Source organism: Hylaeus anthracinus, unplaced genomic scaffold (assembly GCF_026225885.1).
Source record: "Hylaeus anthracinus isolate JK02 unplaced genomic scaffold, UHH_iyHylAnth1.0_haploid 0, whole genome shotgun sequence".
Taxonomy (NCBI): Eukaryota; Metazoa; Arthropoda; class Insecta; order Hymenoptera; family Colletidae; genus Hylaeus; species Hylaeus anthracinus.
Window position 1 is genome coordinate 24,456,009 of NW_026533254.1, and position 19,552 is coordinate 24,475,560.

General features: G+C 46.4%; 1 protein-coding gene across 7 annotated transcripts in view; it reads left to right on the plus strand.

Annotated features, from left to right (window-relative positions):
* LOC128893678 (potassium/sodium hyperpolarization-activated cyclic nucleotide-gated channel 2) overlaps positions 1-19,552 on the plus strand; it is a 143,164-nt gene that overhangs the window by 21,553 nt on the left and 102,059 nt on the right. For 6 of the 7 annotated variants that reach the window (XM_054154886.1, XM_054154841.1, XM_054154823.1 and 3 more), the window contains exon 4: positions 8,656-8,739. The exons of the other annotated variant lie outside the window; for it this stretch is intronic. In XM_054154886.1, the coding sequence (XP_054010861.1) occupies positions 8,656-8,739 (84 nt within the window). The remainder of the gene's footprint in view (positions 1-8,655; positions 8,740-19,552) is intronic. 7 annotated transcript variants of the gene reach the window in all.

Sequence of the window (19,552 nt, forward strand, 5' to 3'; positions counted from 1 at the left end):
ACGCTCTGCATTGCCAACAGACCGTTCTGCGCTACCAACACAGCGTTCTGTGTTACCAACAGATGACTTTTCTTATTCATTGAGCGTATCCACGGCAAGAAACCTGTGTATCGAGTCGAATCAGCCCTGTCCACGAGCTTCCAAGCCGTGTCTAATACAATTCTGTTGCGGTGCTCGCGACGCGCTCGATTCCATCGCTAATAACGAGGTCCGTGCAACCGCTGCGGGAAAGAGAGAAAGAGAGGGTGATAGCCGCGTACAGGGGTGGGCTGGAAGGTAGACTCGAGAGTCGAGAGCTTTTATACGCGGCTCAAAAAGACCATCCCGTCTATCCGCGCACGGCCGGTCGAGCACACCGCGAGCAATTTAAAGGCGACAGGCGCGAAAGACACTCTCGGCGGCGGCATTTCATGCCCACAATTTCCATTGTCGCCGCGCCACTGTCAACAGCCCGGCTTAACGCATTCAACGCTGAACGGATCTCGTTTGTTTTCTCGGCGTCTAGGCAAGCCTGAAACGTATCAGGTCATCCACCGTGAGTAACACGGGCTCTCCAGGTACTGGCGAGCAGAGCAGGTCCCACGAGCCATCCGACGTTGGCGTCTGCAGACTCTAGAGGAGGCTGGTTAAGTCTTAAGTGGATCTAGGATATCTGTTAGGAGGACTAACGCGTCTCATGGGTGTCTGGCTGGATCTGGGTTTGCTGGTAGGTCACTAGGATGCTGTGTGGTTCTAGTCGGATCTGTAGTGGAGCTGGAATCTCTGTAGCAGGATATCAAAGGTCCTTGGTTGAATTGTTATCGAGCTTGAGCTAGGCCTAGAAGTCTGTGGGGTGTCTGATTACTTGAGTCTACAATCCTAGATTCTTTTCCGAGTCCTATATTCTCCTGGACCCGCAATTCGACGTGTGAGTTCTTACACTTTTTATCCGTTAATCAAAATAGTAATTCGATTAAAAATTGTGTCGATGGATGGATGTACTCGAAGCGAATGTTTGCGTACGAGTGCGGGCTAACATCGAGACCAACTTATCAGTATTCCGAGTAATTGATCAATCCACAAACTTCTATAGACTTAGTCGCCCCAGAATATTAGTTTAGACGAGTTGAACGGATATCCCGGATCGAGTTTTGCGAACGTCAGCTCCCATTATCTGAACGAGGATTCATTGATAGAAGAAGGATCGGAGTTCCTATTATCAGACCGTGCCTTGTAATCCGGATCCATAGTCGGAGATTTTTTAAACGATAGAGGTACGCTCGAGCCTGAAATGACTCCTATGAGTGCGTGATAAAAGATTTTTATTGGAAATCTCTGGGATTAAAACGTTTTACTAAATACCTCGTCACTTTTACCGGAGTCGAAGTAATTCTCTGTGAAAAATTACACGCGGAGAGGGAAAGCAAACTCATCGAGGAGCGCACGGCGATTAACCGTCGAAAGAATCGCGGGGAAATTGTTGCTCGAGAACGAGATCAGTGTGAATAGGAGCGAAACGAGACAGGGCGGGGTGTCTCGCGGTTTAAGCTGGCATTCTCTCTGGCACTCGTTAGCGGCGCAAGATGCATTTTTATTCTGCCTTCAAACGCCGCGATGCTCCGGGCCTTTGTCGAACCGTCGAAGTGGTATTGTACGCGAGTTAAGGAAATTGCTCGACACCGACGTAATTCGTAAAGAGGTACATTCCTAAAAGTAAATTAACCTTGGAAAGGATACGGAGTATCGCTAAAAATGTAGAATATTTCTTAGAGATCGATTCTCCGTGCAAATACGAAACGAAAAGTCTTTTTCCATTTTTCAATCCGAGGTTCGGTTCTCGATATAAGAACGATTGAAGATTTTGCGCACGTCAACGCACGGTCACGTGTCTCCCGTGAGTCACCGCGCGCGGTCAGCTGACTGGAACATAAAATGGCGCGGCTTGTGGGTCCGTCAACTTCAATCATTTATATCTCGAGAACTAGACTTTCGATAGCAAAATGGTAAAAGACTTTTCGGTTCCTTTTTATACGAGGGATCGATCCCGAGCTCTGAATCGATCATATTACAACTCTGGCTTGGGAGTTCGTAAATTAAATTTTCAATGGCAAGCTAAAAATTGTATCAAATCATATACTTCGTTAATTTTGTCGATGAATGGCGATTGACTCTCATTTTTGTTGTCAAGATGTCTTCCGATGATCATCCACTCGAATCCTACGATTGGGCTGTTCGTTTCGGTTTACCGTAAAATGATCGAGAAGGTTAATCAGATCATGATTACGCGTACACGTGCACAGAGGTGGACGGATCATGTCGGAAGCGTTGAATGCACTTATTGCTCGTTGGACCACGTTGCGCGGCTATAGTGACCGTAACGCGTAACACGGGAAGGCTCCATTGAACGAACACGGCCGGGCTATGGTGTAATTCATCCTGTACCGTGAAATGTTTCTCGGTTCTCTGAAAGAACCCCTCGAGCGTGATTTTTCGACAGGGAATTTCCAGCAGCGAAACGCAAATTTGTTAGAATTTCAATCAAACGTTCGCTTTAATTTTTCAAAAGTCCGAAGCGATACGGAAAAATGGATACGTGAGCGGAGTCAGTTCGCTTGATCTCTCGAATGTTAAATATCAACGTGTTTCATATCGTTGAACAACTCGTTTCATTAGCTTTCAAGTGAGCGTAAAGTGAGCTTCACAAGCTGCGCGTAAAGAAAATCATGTCGATTTACTTCGTGTCTTTTTTTTTTTATTATTATTAAAACTCGTTGCAAAATGACTTTACAAAGGAATGTTCGTTGAGATATTTTAAAATCTCGTTGTTTATCATTTTCTACGTTCTAATTTATTTGTATTCTTCTATCGTACATGTCCGTCGAATAGAGATAATAAATGTTGAAACGGTAATGCCAACTATCGCGTCGAAGGCACTGTAACGTGGAAAAGGGAAGCCAATCAATGAATTCGATTCATTGTGTATCAATATAAGGACACGATACGTTTCACGTCGCGTTACGATAAGATCGGACAGCCGTTATACGGTATTTTGACGCCAGCGGTGTGTATTTAATCGGCAAGTTATTTCGCTGAATTCCTCGAAACTATCGCGATAACTCAATCGTCCGTATATCGTGGCAATCTGCGAGAACGTCGTTCCGAGTGGAGTGCGCGCCGCGATATCCGTTTTCAGATAAATATTTCGCATCTTCTTGTTGGACGATTATCCAATCTCTCCAGAAATTAAATCCAATGAATAACGTGCCGAGAGAACGATTCGATAGCCGTTGAAACCCAACGCGACTTCTCTCGTACCGGATACGAGTATTTGCGAACTGACTTTCTCGAAATTTCTACAAACTGGAATGTTCTAAATTTGAATAATTATGGGCTCGTTCTTCGTTTTAATGAAGGTTAGGTTGAGTGATAAATAATTGCGAACGAGTCGGTAACGATAAAAGGAAAATGAAAATGGTAGCAGTTATGGAAGCAATCTATATTAACAATCCAAACACCAGCAAGCTGGAGGCTAAAATTCACCTATCGCTACATTCAATTATTTACGACCTGTCATGAAACTTGAGACCTAGGCAAGTAAACAGCCATCAATCCTCTAGAAAGGGTGGAGTGCGGCAATAAGAAAACACCCCGATATACCCAATACTCCCTGATCGGATTCCCATCTCCGTGAATAGTTCCAGCCCTGTTGCGACACCCTATCCTTGTCGTAAACCAGTGGTGGCAACCTTTTTGCATTGCGAGGGCTCGTCTCTCTTCACGGATATCAACTACACTAATCTATTACAGAATTACAAACCTTCCCAACTGGAAACGAGTCTAAAAAGGATACTCGGTACACAGAGCTTTACCGAATTCGTATAATAGCTCTTGCAGATCGATCCTCCATGCAAATACGAATGAAAATGTCCTTTTCCATTTTTCAATCCGAGTTTTAGTTCTCGATATACGAACGATTGAAGTTTTTGCGCGCGTGAACGCACGGTCACGTGTCTCCCGTGAGTCACCGCGCGCGATCAGCTGACTGGTACAAAAAATGGCGCGCCCCATGAGTTCGTCAACTTCAACCCCTTGTATCTAGGAGACTAGGCTTCCCATTGAGAAATGGTAAAGGACTTTTCGGTTCCTTTTTACACGGACAATCGATTCCGACTATTAGTTCCACGATTTTATCACAATTATGTTAAATCACGACCCTAACTCAAGTCACGCTCAAGTATTCACGACCCGCCGCGATTCCCAAGCCCGGAGCAGCCATTGATTTCCGTCCTGAAAAGAAGTAACAAGAAAAAAAAAAGCGTCAATATCCCCCTCGCCCCTCCCCGATTCTCGATCGTATTCCCCAATCATCTCGAATCGTCGCGACGCTTCCACCAGGGATGGGGGACACCCCGATTGTGCCTAGGTCGAACGCGGCCGGCATATTTATATTTAAGAATTTTCATTGTGAATCGGTTTCTGGGCCACGAGATACGAAACCGTGCGCGCAGGGTGTGCTCTCGTCGGTCCGTCTATTGAAAACCAGTCGCGGACGGCCGTGAGTAGTACCGTCGTTCGATAAACGGCGTCTTTCGGTTCAAAGATAAGAATCTCGGATTCGAGGTCAGCCAAGCAGTCCTCGAGGCCTCCTTTGGCCATCGGCAAATTTCGAAAGGGCGCTCGACCTCGTACGAGGTGGCAACCGTGCCGCGGGAGTGTGCGTGGGCGGTCACACCAGCCCGCGTCCCACCTGTGTAGTTGTGAGCGCGACACACGCGCCGGGAGAGTGTACCCGATCGAGATGAATTGGAGTGACACAGCCCCGAGGGGTGACGAGGGACAGGCTTCTAACATCCGCGTGGCAGGGGTGGTTCCGTATTGTAAGTAGATTTTTTTTTCTTTTATTTTTCTTTTTTTTTTTTTATAATACGACGAGCCTCTTTTCTCCGCGTACGATCAAATGAAAGGGAAGCGGCCGAGGTGCTCGATACCGCTGCTGGAAGGTCAAGCGTCCTCCGAGCCAGACAATGAGGCACTTCTCGGATCCTGGACGTGCACAATGTGTGTCCAGGTGGACCCGTCAGTTATTTTTTTCTTCGACTATCCTGTCTCCGGTCCCCACCCCCTCGGGAATTCGGCGAACCTGGGGTGCACCAAGTGTTCTCCTTTCTTTTGGGATTAAAACACTTGGGATGCTCGACGAAAGGACCGGAGGGAGAGATCGAGGGAGCGAGGTCTCGAGTGTGGGAGGATATGGACGGAGGCGAGTGATGTTTGGTTCGTTGGAAGCATTGATAAGGCTGAGTGAAACGTCTGACACAATAGTAGTTGCTGTTCCTCTCAGGAAAGAGCTCTCTTTCCGATCTATAGCGTGTTTTTTAGTAACGCCACCTGACCACAGACACTGACATGCTTTTGAGCCCGCAGAAGTGGCTCCTTCTGCGTCCGATCCAATACAACTTCTAATTTCTCTTATGGATGGTCTCCTTTCCCTTTCCCTGTCTCGCCCGATACCACCTGCAACTCCAGAATTAATCCCAACGAAATACTAGGCTGCCATAGATCAGTTTCTGGAAATACTCTTTCTTTGTCTACGGTGACACGCCTCGAAAATTCTTCTACAACCGATTTTGCTTCCTTCCATAGTAATTCTAGAACAAAGCTAGACCATAGGTACCGACCTACTTTTGAGCCTCGTCGAGCTGGCTATTTCTTCCAGGCCTGATAATTCCTTCCTTCAATATTTACCAACCCCTGGGGTATCGTTAGGTCCGACCCTCATTGAAATTCCTCTTTCTTTGACTTACTCGCAATTCCAGGATTGATTTTTTATTCTACCAGCCATAGTCCGAACAGAAATGGTACCAAGACTTAGGTGACTCTGCTGTAGCCAATAAAATTATAGAAATATCTCCTTCTTTACCTGGTAGTCAGGCTTTAAAATAAATTATTTGTATCGTTGCATTAATATTTCACAGTTTTGGACCAGCAAAATCAAATCCCCAATTTTTATTTCATTCAGACTCCACCTGACCATCGCAACGAATAAATAAATGCATTGCGCGGAATTAAGTCGAGCCCAACTTTCGCGACAGTCCAGCCAGCCAGCGAACAATTCCGTTTCTCGAGCGCAAAAAAAAAGTTCACCACAGAATCCATTCCCGTTCTGACGACAAATAAATCACCGAGCTCGGTATCAAGCCCCAATTTCAAACACACTTGAGAGAGTCGTCCGACGAACTCTATTTTCGTGGCGACCAGGGGGTGGACTCGCGTCGCGGTTTGGAAACGCGGCCGAAAACATTCCGACGGCAAGATGCGAACACCCCCGTTCGGGCCCACGCGGCGATCGATGCGGAATTACGGAGGGCGCGCACCCTCCGGAAGGTACACACCGGATCTGTGAAGTATGTGGAAACAGACAGGTAGATTACGTGCGCAGGGTGTCTCGGAATCCTTTTATTTTTCGCTCGCAGGTATAGTTGTTTATGCAATAAAAAGCGGGAAGCAAAGTTTCGCGGCAATTGTCACGGGCAAATTATTTCTGAATGCAAATCATCGTCCTCCAACGATAAGCCCCTTAAAGAGGAAAGGGAAACCAGTCTCGCGAGTCGGTTTTCTGGGTCAAAAAGTGTTTTACTCGGAGGCAGACGTTTTGTTACATCCTGTTATAATTTTCAGCCTCTGATAAGGTTAAAACAGTAGCGACGCGATCCCGGTCCTTTGAATGCAGCCGTGACTGCCGCCAACACATACGGTGACCTATTTCGATCAACGAAACGGGGGTATTTCGGTAACTTCGAGATGACTTAGCATTCTCGTTGGCATTTGTACGCTATCTACATTTGTAGAGAGCACTGATCCAAGATATAAACAGTTACGGTTTACTTAAGAAAATTGTAACATATCAGGATCGATTCCTCCTGGTTTAAGGAACAAAAAAGTTCTTTTCCATTTTTCAATACGAGGTTTGGTACTCGGGATACGAACGTTTAAATTATTCGCGCGTGTGAACGCACCGTCACGTGACTCCCATGAGCCACCGCGCGCGGTCAGCTGACTGAGATGCAAAATGGCGCGCTCCGTGAACTTCAATCGCTCGTATCTCGATAACGAAGCTTCCGATTACGAAACGGTAAAGGATTTTTCGACTTCTTTTCGCATCAAGTTTTATTTAACGGTCGAAAAAATTTGATCCACGACGATCTTAGACATACCGTTTTTCTCTTACTCAATGGAGCACTTGATTCATTCCCTGGCTCGACGTTCGCCGATTCCGCACGCTTCTTTGCCGCCATGCAAATCACTGCTCGCCGTCTAATGAATTATTTAAGCGTTCACGGTCTCTTGCGATGCATGGCCTCGTGGGCACGCATTTCTCAACGGGACCCAGCGAATTTAGGCTTCGTTCCACGATCGTGTCCCCTGGCAAGGTCCTCATTGCTTAACATCAGGGATTCCCTTGGTATACTTTCCCTACGGGTCGATGGAAACGTAGCGCATCATCTCCAGGGAGTCATCGGCGTGCTCTGGAGGATGGGCGTTAACGAGGGATGAAAAGTCTCCTGAAGGGATTAATAACTCTTTTTTTAATAACTCTTTCCTTCCAACGTTGGAAGAGTCGAGGTTGTATTTTCACACAGCGAATGGTCCTTTCCATCCGTTTTGATCCAATTAGAAAATTCGTGTCTGCTTTGAACGTTGATCGAGACTCTATGTGAATTTTCCTGTCCAAGTCCATGGAATTACAAGTTTAATCCGAGGATAGTTAAAACACGATGGGCCAAGTTTCGTAAGCGCTTTGCTTTCGAAATTTTTAAATTGAAAGTTTCAGTTTAAATCGAAAATTTCTACGTGTTCGAGCTTCGGAAGACGTTACATATAAATTTTCGCCAAGTCGATGGTCCCTTTGTCGCACTTTCACCTGGTTCGACTGGCGCATTGTTGGGTGTCACGAGTTTATTCTGCGGATGCTTGAAAATTGGGAGACCGAGCCTCGCCAGACACTTTGCTTTCATTCCTTTCACTCCGAACGAAGTTGCTTCAGGGTTTCTTTCAGTTTCCATCCTTTGAATCGTTCACAATGAACATTGTATACACTGAATCGATAAATCTCGCCGATCAAATGATGCGTCCCGCAGATATTGTCCATTCCCCAAAATTATGTTTGGTATCCTTTGTGGCCCAGGTTAGGACTGTGACACCGGTTCTCGGGCGTTTCCTGAAGGAAATTTCAGGCGCGTTATTTTCGAGGCTTCGTCGTAGTACTGGCAATTTCCTCGAGAATAATAGTAAACGAGTTAAATCAGTCGAGTATCGATACTCGCACGCAAGGTACCTCGTTTGTCGCATCGTTGACGAGTGTCTTCAAGCATGAGTGGAGGGTGGGTATAGTATCTGTGCTCAGATTCACGGTCACATTATTTTTAAGGCGTATCTTATCGTAAAACTGGCAATTTTCTCAAGGAAGACGATAAACGAGTTAAATCAGCCGAGCGTCGATTCTTGCACGCAGGTACCTCGTTTGTTGCATCGTTGACGAGTGTCTTCGGGCATGCATAGAGGGATGGGTATAGTATCTGTGTTCGAAAACGAATTTTAAATAAAACTAAAGATACTAAAAGTTTGGCTTGATGACGTGACGAATTAATTCTGACCTTTTCTGTCTCTTTTATGCAGTTGCCATGGAAATGAGAACCGACATGCCGCGAAACACGAAAAGCGTTCGTCACAGAAGCTCGAAACCTCCTGGTCATTTTCCTTGTAAGTCCAACAAGATTACTTTTCAAAGTTACTTACTCAAAGTTTCCTTGCAAGTCGAAAGAAAACGACGTAGAGCTCGGCGTGGGTCACGAATGACCCACGCCGTGCGGTACAGGAAAAAAGATTCGATAAACTGAATCGAATAAGCGTTCAACACCTTGAAAATAAGAATACTGTTGAAAAAGGAATTCTTTCGTTTTAAATATCTTTTCTTTTTTTAAACATTAGAAAAATCAATCTCCGTAAGCCACGTGTTTGTTCTCCCTTCGAATCGATAGTTGTCATAATATCCGAACGCTTACTCGCGGTTAAAAGTTGCAAAGGTTAAAGAAAAATCGTTGAAAAAGTGCAATAATTTCGAGCGTCACGGGTCAGCGATTTTTCCAATGGGGGTTCCCCTTTGCGCTCGGCTCGACGCCATTTTTACGGTCAATATTTCCCCGCGACTAGATGTCACCCTTTACTCGGGCAGCCCTCATCCCCTTGCAAACTTGTGCCGCCCTCCGTGCGATAGCGCCACTGGCATGTTTCCAATTTCCACCGAGACTGGGGCTCTTTGTTCGTCGCGTTCTATCGCTGGTTTCTTGCTCCCGTTTCGAGTCGCTAAATTTATTCGTCACTCGCCGTGTCGACCTTTTCACTGGCGCAGGACTCGAGTATGATACACGGAATACCGTGGAGATTGATGGAAAGTAAAAGTACCTTAACGGGGTCAGCCGACGGATCTTTATCATCGGAAACGCGAATCGGTAACGCCTGTTACGTAAACGTTTCGAACGAAGCATTTAGGCGACGTTTGATCAGCGATCAATTTCGTTGTCACTTGGTTAAACAATCCTGATAATTGGAATATTGCTCGTTTTTATCGTTGACGAACGTTTCGAATCGTTCGCACATTTTCTTACTTTTCGAGAAATATTATCGAGTAACGAAGTTCCTTCGAAAGAAGTTTCTTAGAAAGAAGTTTCGTAGAAAGGAATTTGGTGATGATTTATTGACAGCGGAAACAATATTTGTAATTCACTCTTATGTTTGCAGGCTTTGCCACTTTTCCAGGAATTAATTTCCTTCGAGACGCCTGATTTCTTTTATGAAATTTTTATCGAGTAACGAGGCTCCTTAGAATTTTTTATAGAATGAAGTTTGGTGGCGATTTATCGACAGTGAAAATAAAATTTTAACGAGACCATTCTCTCGAGGGTTTTATTAGGTAAGAAAGTTCCTTAGAATTTTTCGTAGGTGGAAGGAAATTTTGGTGACGCGTTCATAGATAATTTTTTTACTAGGGTAATAGAATACACCCTAATTTTAACGACGTCGTAGATTTTTACATGAATTTTTTTCCACGAGTAATATATCATCCTCCGAAAGAGAATTAAATCTGGGTTAATATTCTCGCAGATATTCAAAATTTGTTATCAAAAATGAAGACCACCGTGTTCTCGAAACAGTAGTGTTTATAATCTCGATTATAATTTTAGTAATCTTATTAATACAGTGTACCATACCTTTTTATAAAACAATGCATCATCGTCGAATGGTCGGACGCTTACATCGCGATACATCATCGTTGTGTCACGGCACCTCGAGTATTGCATCCGATTCGCATAAATGCGTGGACGTTACGCGAATAGACGAGCGTCTGTTACGAAATTGGTGACGTAACAGAGTCTGAGATGGAAATCGCGCATCTAGGAAATTAAAAGTAACCAACGTAGCCTTCGGAACGCTCGAAATAGTCGACGTTATAATTACGATTAATATTTACCACTAATTCAAACTATGACTCCTCTCCTCGATCGAGATATTTTTAGGTCGAATCGTTTTTCGAGCGATGGAATTCCAATCGACCGAGGGAGTCAAGGATTGGTCTGGGCGGATAAATTTTGATAGTCCTCGAATTATCGTGGGCGCGCTTGACCTTAACACTGATTGGTCGATATCTTAAAATAGCCCGGCGAGCATCTGATAACGCGGTTTATTTATAAATCTGACTCAACATTTTCGTAGCCGTGCACGTCGCGTATAATTCGCGGACATCCGTCTACGTCGAACGTTTTCTTGATTTCGAAATAAAATCGGGAACCACACCAACGACACCGGTGGCTTGCGACAAAAACGACGGCGATTAATAATATTCGTAGAAAATACGGTCGGGGGGAGTGAAACGAGGCTTCCAAGTATCGATTAACGCATCGCGTGTCGCGTGGGTCGTCATTGACCCACAATACAGAAGTAAAATATTTATTTACCGCGCCATCTCGAATTCGTCTAGTTGCATTTACAGAAAAAAGAAAAGAAAATTCGGAGGAATTCGGGGAAACAAGCTTATTCTGGGGAAACTTATCTTCTCGATCCGTCATTTTTCGACACGCGATATGTAGAAATCGCCCACGTGTGCCGTTGGTGTATTTTTCTTGCAAAATACGCGCTCGCCCTTGGGAAATTATTGTCCCCGCGAATGAATGGTTCGACGAGTGTGTACCGTCTGCGCGAAACCTATAATTGGAGGCAAGAAAGTCGATGGTTCTTGTTGTCTTTGCCGCCTCCATTGTTGTTTAAGTCGATGGAGGTGGAGAGGCACTCGGGGGTAGTAGACAAAGAAAATTCTGTCTACGCAGGGAGCCGACATCGAGGGTATTTGTCCGCAAATATTTCTTTATTTAATGGTCATTCTCGATGGCGGCCAACGCGGGAAGGGGTGCTTCTTATTTAGAAAGCGTCGACGCCACGGCGTGGTCATCGACCAGATAGATTCAGGAATTCCCATTGTTAGAAACTTAAAGATTACAGGTAATCGCAGGCTGTTAGAGACGGGAACGTGAGCCACTTTTGATACACGCCGAAAGAGTTAAACGCGAGCCACCGGTGGTACACGCTGTGCAAAATCCATGTACATGTGTGTATCGAGTGCAATAGTCAAGTTTACAGGGAGTCAAAGAAGAAAGAATATGCTTAACCAGAGTTTATTAATGTAATACAATAATTCAGCGCTTCGTGCAATCTTGTACTTACCTCTTTTACATCCTAACCTCAAAAAGCACATGTACCACCAGCTAAGACAAGATCCACACCACTCTGTCGATAACTCAGCCGGTAGCTCGCGAGGCGCGCAATTCAAAAACGAGCTAAAGAAGAAAGCTCAATGTTTGACGCTGGGTTTACGCAGATTCCTTATCGCCATTTCTATTGTCGCAACAATGCTTTAATTAAGCGATGTCGATTCGCTAAAATTAATTAAAAGCCTCGGACAAAAATTGAACATATGCTTATCTCTCTCTATATAAAGCGTAAACAGTTCCTGTAAAACTTTCTAAAATTCGGAACGTGTCCTCCCTTCCCACATGTTCGACAAGTTACGCAACTTCTCTCCCTAACCTACCATAACAACCGAAATCCATTTCTTCCGTGTCCACCCGAAACCTTCCTCCTCCCTCTCCCTCGTCGTTATCATCTCCGCTAACCTCTAACCTCGTCATCGATGATCCCCTTCGTTCCCACGGCGTCCAGCACGCGCCTCTCGAAAGGGAGCGCGCGAATAAAGAAGGGCGCGAGAGTAAAATCGAGGGTCGAACGGGGATCGAGTGTGCGCAGCCGCGCGACCGCTCGATGTCTCGCGAGAGCAGTCATCGTCGAGAGCGACGAGGTTTTCGCCGCGTGTACACGTATAAATCAGGCGGGAGGAGCGCCTTCGTCCAGGGTGCGGGATCGCGTAATCGGTGACGGGGGATACGGTGGGGCTCGCGAGTGCCGACAGCGGCCAGTGGTCGATTAGATTCGAAGGGGACGATCAGCGCCGCCAGCTGATCTCGCTGTGGCCGTGTGCAACGTGCGCGAGCTTCCATGGCCGCTGGAACGCGGTCGAACCTTCCCAGCGCGGAGGACACCGTCGACAGTGACCTGGCGGATCGGTGAGAAACGATAAGGCACGGACTGTGGCGACCTGATGACGAAAACTGTGATGGGTGCATGGATTCGAGGCTTTGAGACCTCGTGCGTCGATACCGAAGGGGATCTAAGGTCTGAAGCGTCCATATCTCAGAGAATCCATCGGACCTGGTGCGTTTATATAGAGGAGTCCATAGGAAGTAGGAAGCATCGATCGCAAGGGACCTGTAGGACCTAGGCATCGACTTCGAAGAGTATCCGGGACCTGGTGCATCCATACCAAAGTGACCCTAAGGTCTGAAGCGTTCATATCTCAGAGAATCCATCATACCTGGTGCGTTTATATCGAGGAGCCCATAGGAACTAGGAAGCATCGATTCCAAACAGTCTCCAACACCTGGTGTATCCATCCCTAAAGGCTACCGAGGGCTGGAGCGTTGATGTATCGAAGGGTACCCAGGACCCGGAGCGTCTATATCTGATAGAACCTAGGAACCTCTTTCTCAAGAACCTAAACATCGACTCCAAAGAGTCTTCAGGACCTGGTGCATCCACCCCAAGGCTCGCCAAGATCTAGAGTAATCGAATCTCGCATTCCCCGGCTCCCGGTGGATCCAACCCCCAAAGAAGAGTCCTCGTGAGCCGCTACGTCAACTCCAAAGAGTCTCCAGTACCTGGTGCATCGAAGCAAAGGGTCCCCAGGAACCCTGGTGTCCGGCTGGCCTCTCGAAAGCGTTCCGCGATCGATTCCCTCCCGGAGCATGACCTTCGAGTCACGTGTGTGCCGCGAACCGACACGCAAGTCACCGATACACGAGTGCCTCCGACTCGCGAGACGGACTGGACATCGATCACGAGGGATCGCGCGCCGCGGGGAACTTTTCGACGCTGACGCGTCGCCGGGGTTTCCCCGTTCCGGTTTCCGGTCCGAGCGCGACGGTACCGCCGTAGACACGATCGATACCAGCCGCGGGAAACTTGGGAAGAGGAAGGAACTCCCCCCACGCAGACGTCGCTGGCCTGATCCTGTTGACGACTGAATTCGTGAGAATGCCGAGGAGCCGGCCTTGGAGCGGGCTGAGCCAGCTGGCGTTTCCCAGCGCCTAACGATGCTGCTAGGAGTCTGAGCTCTCGCTAGGGTTAATCGCGAGGGTTGTCCGATGTTCGGAGAAACGTGGACTAAATCCGGAGTTAACTGGCAACAGGGTCATTAGAGTTTGTCGGTGTTAGACGTTGGGCTTTGGCACTAGGATCCGTCTCGGTTAGGTCTGGGTTAGGTCTGGATTTGTAGGGTTTGGTTATCGACTCTAGCTATACTAGAAGCAACCTTTAAAGTTGGATTTGGTTTTCTCGAGCGATACTAATCTTGGAGCGTCCTCGTGGTGCCTGAAGTTCGTCACTGACAATAACACGATCCTCTGCTGGTTTTGTTGACTCGTCGCGCAGCAATACCAACGACAATGGTTATCTTCGGTCTGTTTCCTCCCAAAAGTTTGGAACTGTATCCTCCTAGGAAGTAAACTGCAGTTTGGGTAACTGATAAGAACAGCAGAGTTGGCTTCGTTGATCCTCGTGTCCCGAAGCGACGCTTTCAAGGACTTCTCTCCCTGGTTCCTCTTTCGGAAAACTGACAACTAACTCGCAAGTCTGTCGGATTTCTGTTAATGCTCCCGAAGCAATATTAACCGCAAACGTTGAGTCAGGCTGGGGCTCGTTCGAGTCCGCTTCGAACCTCTAAATCAAGGTCCATCCAACTGCTACCTTCCAATTCACTCAGGGATTCGTTGTTCCAAAAGAAGATTCTCTCCAAAGCCAATTACGAACTGTGATTACACCTCGCTCGAAAACAACTCCAGGATCTCGCGAACCTTGTTTCTATTTGGTCAACCTCTTCTCGACAATGGCAACTGCAAGGAACACTCTTTCCTCTTACCTGGAGGTCCGCTCTCTTCACTCAGCCAAAGACTTCGTCCTTCGTCCATGACGCGTGTTCTCAAGACTCGGAAAATCCCGAATCCGACAATACCAAGATATCGAAGCTCTCTCTTCAGGGAACACGTCCACTTATCCGTCTCCGAGGAATCGTACGTCCCGATGTCTTCGCGGACTAAACAGGCCTAATCCCGTCCTCCGAAGGCCTCAGGATCGATCCGTCGACGAAACGCTTGGTGATACACGCAGAGCTTACTCGTTCGGTTTTCCACCAGCGAGGTTTTGTACTTAGCATAGTCTAGCGTCATTCGGACGCGCCAGGTTGATCTCCAAGCCGGAAGCGAGCTCCAAGGCGTCCCTGGCTGAGATCCACCGTCGATCTTACTCGAGATCTACCTTCGTCCACGTTTTCCAACACCTGTGCCCGTAACCGGTCTACGCGAGGGTTCACAGCGAACGCGGATAGGTCCCAACGCGCATGTTCAGTGCCTTGACTACGAGACGCCTGTACCTTGGCCGACGTCGCGAACCGCTGGGGCACGCGGGTGCGGGGGAGGTGCATACCAAAGCTCCGCCGTGTGCTCGGAATAAACTAGCCGCGATAAAAAGCAGGCTTCGTCACTCGCGAGTGGACGTCGAAACGGTTGGATCGGGAAGCACGGAAAGGCATCCGGGACTGGCCACGAGTCCGTCGTTAATCATTGGCTGTGCTGTTACTTCGCCGGAGCTTAGCTAGTAGACTGTAGTAGGGATCCCTTGGTCGAGGAGAAGAGATATTTTTGCTACGTCATTTCTAGTGCTCGAGGAGCACGTGGCCTCCGGACTTTGGGGGAGTCCCTTCGTCTAGTGTTCAAGATCCACCGAGGTTCAGATACGAGGATTCACCGGATTTACGCTACCGAGACTCCATAGCTGTTGAAGACTACATCTTTTTCAAGGAAGCGCACCAAGATCGCCAACACAGATCGGTGGCAAACACAGACCACCCCACAGCTCATCATCGTAGCTCCAGGATCCTCGAGAGACACTCGAGGACTCCTCGCTGCTAAATCGCCTAATCTCAGAGGATTTCAAGTTGCACGAGTGTCCTGACCAAGCAACCTGGATCCGCGAATCGATCCTGGACTGGGCGCGCACGTGGACAACATGTCTTTTCGCCACATCCTGCGGAAGTGCATCGACAAAACGCGTCAGATCATAGGGCATGCGCTGAAGAGGTGAAGCGATCGTCGCCGGAGGTCACTGTCACCCACGAATGGGAATACTTGGAACGACCGGAATGACGTCGAGCAGAAGGTGATCGCTGGAGTGGTCAGCAGGTGACGAACACGAGGAATCTTTGGAAAGCATGACGAAGTACGGACTGGCGAGGCTGGCGCTGTGGAGGCCGCGGAGATCGGTCACTTCCCAGCCGGCGAATCACCAAGAGAACAACCCTCTGATGTACGGCGAAAGCAGCTTGTTGTATGTTGTTTGAGAGAGAACACTGTTGTCACCCGGGGTCGCTGCTGCTGTTGCTGACGCTGGCTTCCATTGTGGAGTGCTTTTGTGGTTCACCGACGAAATGTCGCTGTACAGATGGTCTTTTAATAAAGCCCTCGATGTTTCGTTTCCCCCCGTTGTCGCTTGATTACGCTTGCACTGACGCGCCAGAGCTGGGCGAATGGCTCGATTCGCAGCAGTCTGATTATTATCGATTGTTACTACTTGAGTGGGTGCGAACGCGGTATAAGCTCGAATTTGTGATTTTTCAGGAGAAAGTGAATCTTTATCGCGGAACAGTAGTAGGGGGCGTTGTTCCCGAGGAAACGGGTTTTGAATATTTATGGGGCACGCTTGACTTGTCTGGCCATTACTGGACTTTTCTACTTGAGGCTTGCATATTACTCATGGTGAGTCGGTGTCGCCCGGGATGGTTCTAACCACTTAATATTAACATCGATAATAAATAGAGAATGTACATTAACGCTCGCTATGGAGGTTAATAAGGGATTTAAGTAGAAACAGCGAGCAATGGTCAGACGAGTCGTACACGTTGGCGCGTACGTTCCAAGGAATTTGAATAATTATTCTCTCGCGAACGAAGCATCTCACGAAAAAGTTTATTCTACATTTTTTATTCGCTATTTCACGAACAACCACGACAGTGTTGCAAATTTTTCAACACCGTCCTACGAGCCTAAATTCTTAACCAAACCACGGGAGATAAATAGACTCTTGCCATTACTTGACGTTTCTACTTGAGGCTTGCATATATTTACTGATGGTGAGTCGGTGTCGCCCGGGATGGTTCTAACCACTTAATATTAACATCGATAATAAATAGAGAATGTACATTAACGCTCGCTATGGAGGTTAATAAGGGATTTAAGTAGAAACAGCGAGCAATGGTCAGACGAGTCGTACACGTTGGCGCGTACGTTCCAAGGGATTTGAATAATTATTCTCTCGCGAACGAAGCATCTCACGAAAAAGTTTATTCTACATTTTTTATTCGCTATTTCACGAACAACCACGACAGTGTTGCAAATTTGTCAGCATCGTCCTACGAGCCTAAATTCTTAGACAAATAGAGTTCGAATCGAATCATCTAATCACGCGAACTTGTCCGAGAATGGCTGACTCGATTTCAAAGTTTCTGTACATCAAACGCATTCAATTTAACTCGCGGTTCGTCTACGTATATAATTTAAATTCTAGACGAGGTTTATTCCAACTACCCCAAATTGTTCGTCGAAGCGCTGACATCGTTAGCATAGCGATTATTCGCGAAGGGGTTATTATTTTTGCAAAGTAATTTCGAGTCGAGCAAAATTTTTGCAGAATTATTAGTTGAGTTATATTATTTCTCTTCTTTTTGTGGATCGAGAAGGGGTTCATACGTAAATTCGCCCAGCTCTGTCACCCCTTTTTCAATGTTCCCACTCCACCCAGTTGTACTTGCGTATATAAAACTGCGCTTTGTTTGTCGCTTTGTGTGTTTCGCAGCGTTTGGGAAGGCTGGGAAAAGCTAGAGAAATGGGCACGCTAACGATCACGCATGTAGATCACAAACGATTCACCGAGGCGCGAAGCCTTATCGAAAACACGCTGCATCGAACATTTTCGAGCATTCCGGAGCACCGACAAAGGAGAATACACCCCAAAAACAATAAATATGCAAAAAATTGAACCCCACGCTCTGTCCATTCGCGGCTGTTTACGAACGGTTAGAATCTGAATTCGCAAATATTTGTATAACTGAATCGAGACTAACCGAAATCGTTAGGTTTTCGAAACAGAACCGCGTAATTCACTCCGACAGCGATTGATGAGAACACTTTATTTGGCGCGCACGCGATCCCGATTGCTGAAATAGTCGAATCGATTCCGTGGCTGGCTGACATTCATTTTCCCATCCGATGGGTATCGCGGAAAATATGATTCGCGAGATCGTTTCTATTCGTCCAAGACCTGATAAAAGAAAAAAGAAAATATATTATTGGATCGTCAAGCTTCCTTTCGGTCGACTTATGGTTTCGTTTTAGTTCGGCACGTTAGGCTTGGTCCGGTTTAACTCGATCGTGGACCTTGACCCTTTTAGCGCTTGTAAAAGTCGATAAGTTGCGCATTTCGCGCGGAATACGATAATTCTAATCGCGTCTCCGCCCTTTCGTCTTCGAGGTGAACGAACCGGTCCGTTTCTTTTTATCATTTCGTATAATACGAACGATAGTTTTCTTACGCGATCGAGTTTTGTTAGGCAGCCGCGGTCTATAAGAGGAACTATGGAAAATCCTGCGTCGTTTCGGCCGAGTAAATAATCCATCAAACGAACAATTGTCGCATGACGGATTTCTGTGTGTCAGATAATCGAGCTATAGACGAAGACCTCGCTCGTCGAAGGACGTATCGTGAGTCACTTTTTGTTGCATTTCTGCGTCTCGGGGGAACACGCGTCGCGCTATATATTTTTAGGATAATTGGGGAAGGTGATCGGAGCTTCGTAGTCCAAGCTGTGTAAAGATATAGCGCTTTGGAAAATTGCGAAGTTGATGGTCCTTTCTGGTAGAATCATTCCTATCTCGAAATGAAATTTTACTAGAAAATTTTCCGTTCGGAATTACCGTAGAGGAAGGAGAAGCGTAAAGATAAGCGAGTAGGAGAATGAAAATAAAAATAAAAATAAAAATAAAAATAAAGTCGAGGGAACACGAAAAATGATGAGAAACAGAAAAGTTTCAAATACCTTTGGAAAGAATAACCAGGTGGCTACGCGATCAGCTGATCCGGATCGATAGACGTGTATTTATACGCTCGGTGTTTATAAAGTTCCGTGGAAAGTGCATGATTAATCGAGTGACCGACCTTTGCGGCTATATTGGCTGCGACGAACAGCTGTAACAGACCGCTGGTTGCCAGAGTTAAGATCTATAAACGCGAGCAGTGGCAAAAATGTTACGTTAAAAAAAAACATTCGAACCTGTGAATTTGATTTTTCAAAGAAACTTCCACCTGTTGTGTCGTAGAATATTTCTCGGTGGCTTCCGTCGCGAGAATTGATTATGTGAAAAATTCACGATCATTTTCCGAGCCGTGACGTATAGAATAACTACGTTTTACGTTATATACTCCGGAAAGTCATGGGCACTTTATGGTTTCACGCTGTTTATAGCAGTTTGGGATACACATGAAAGTGTGCTCGCTTATGTCCATGGATCTATTATTAAAAGTTTCGATTACATAAGTTTCGATGCCGTTTCATTTTTATCGTTCGTCTGCATTCTTGAACAATAGTTTTTATTTACAAGTATCGCGAGCGTCTACCTGTTTAAGGGTTCCTTGGTTCACTAAATTTCTACGTGGATCTATCACTAAAAAATCTATACTTTTCGATTACCTTTTGACCAATATTTTAAAGGATGCTTTTTCCATTCGAGTATCGTGGGACCACTGTCTTACCTGCCTAAGGGTTCCTTGGTTCACTAAATTTGTACGTGGATCTATCACTAAA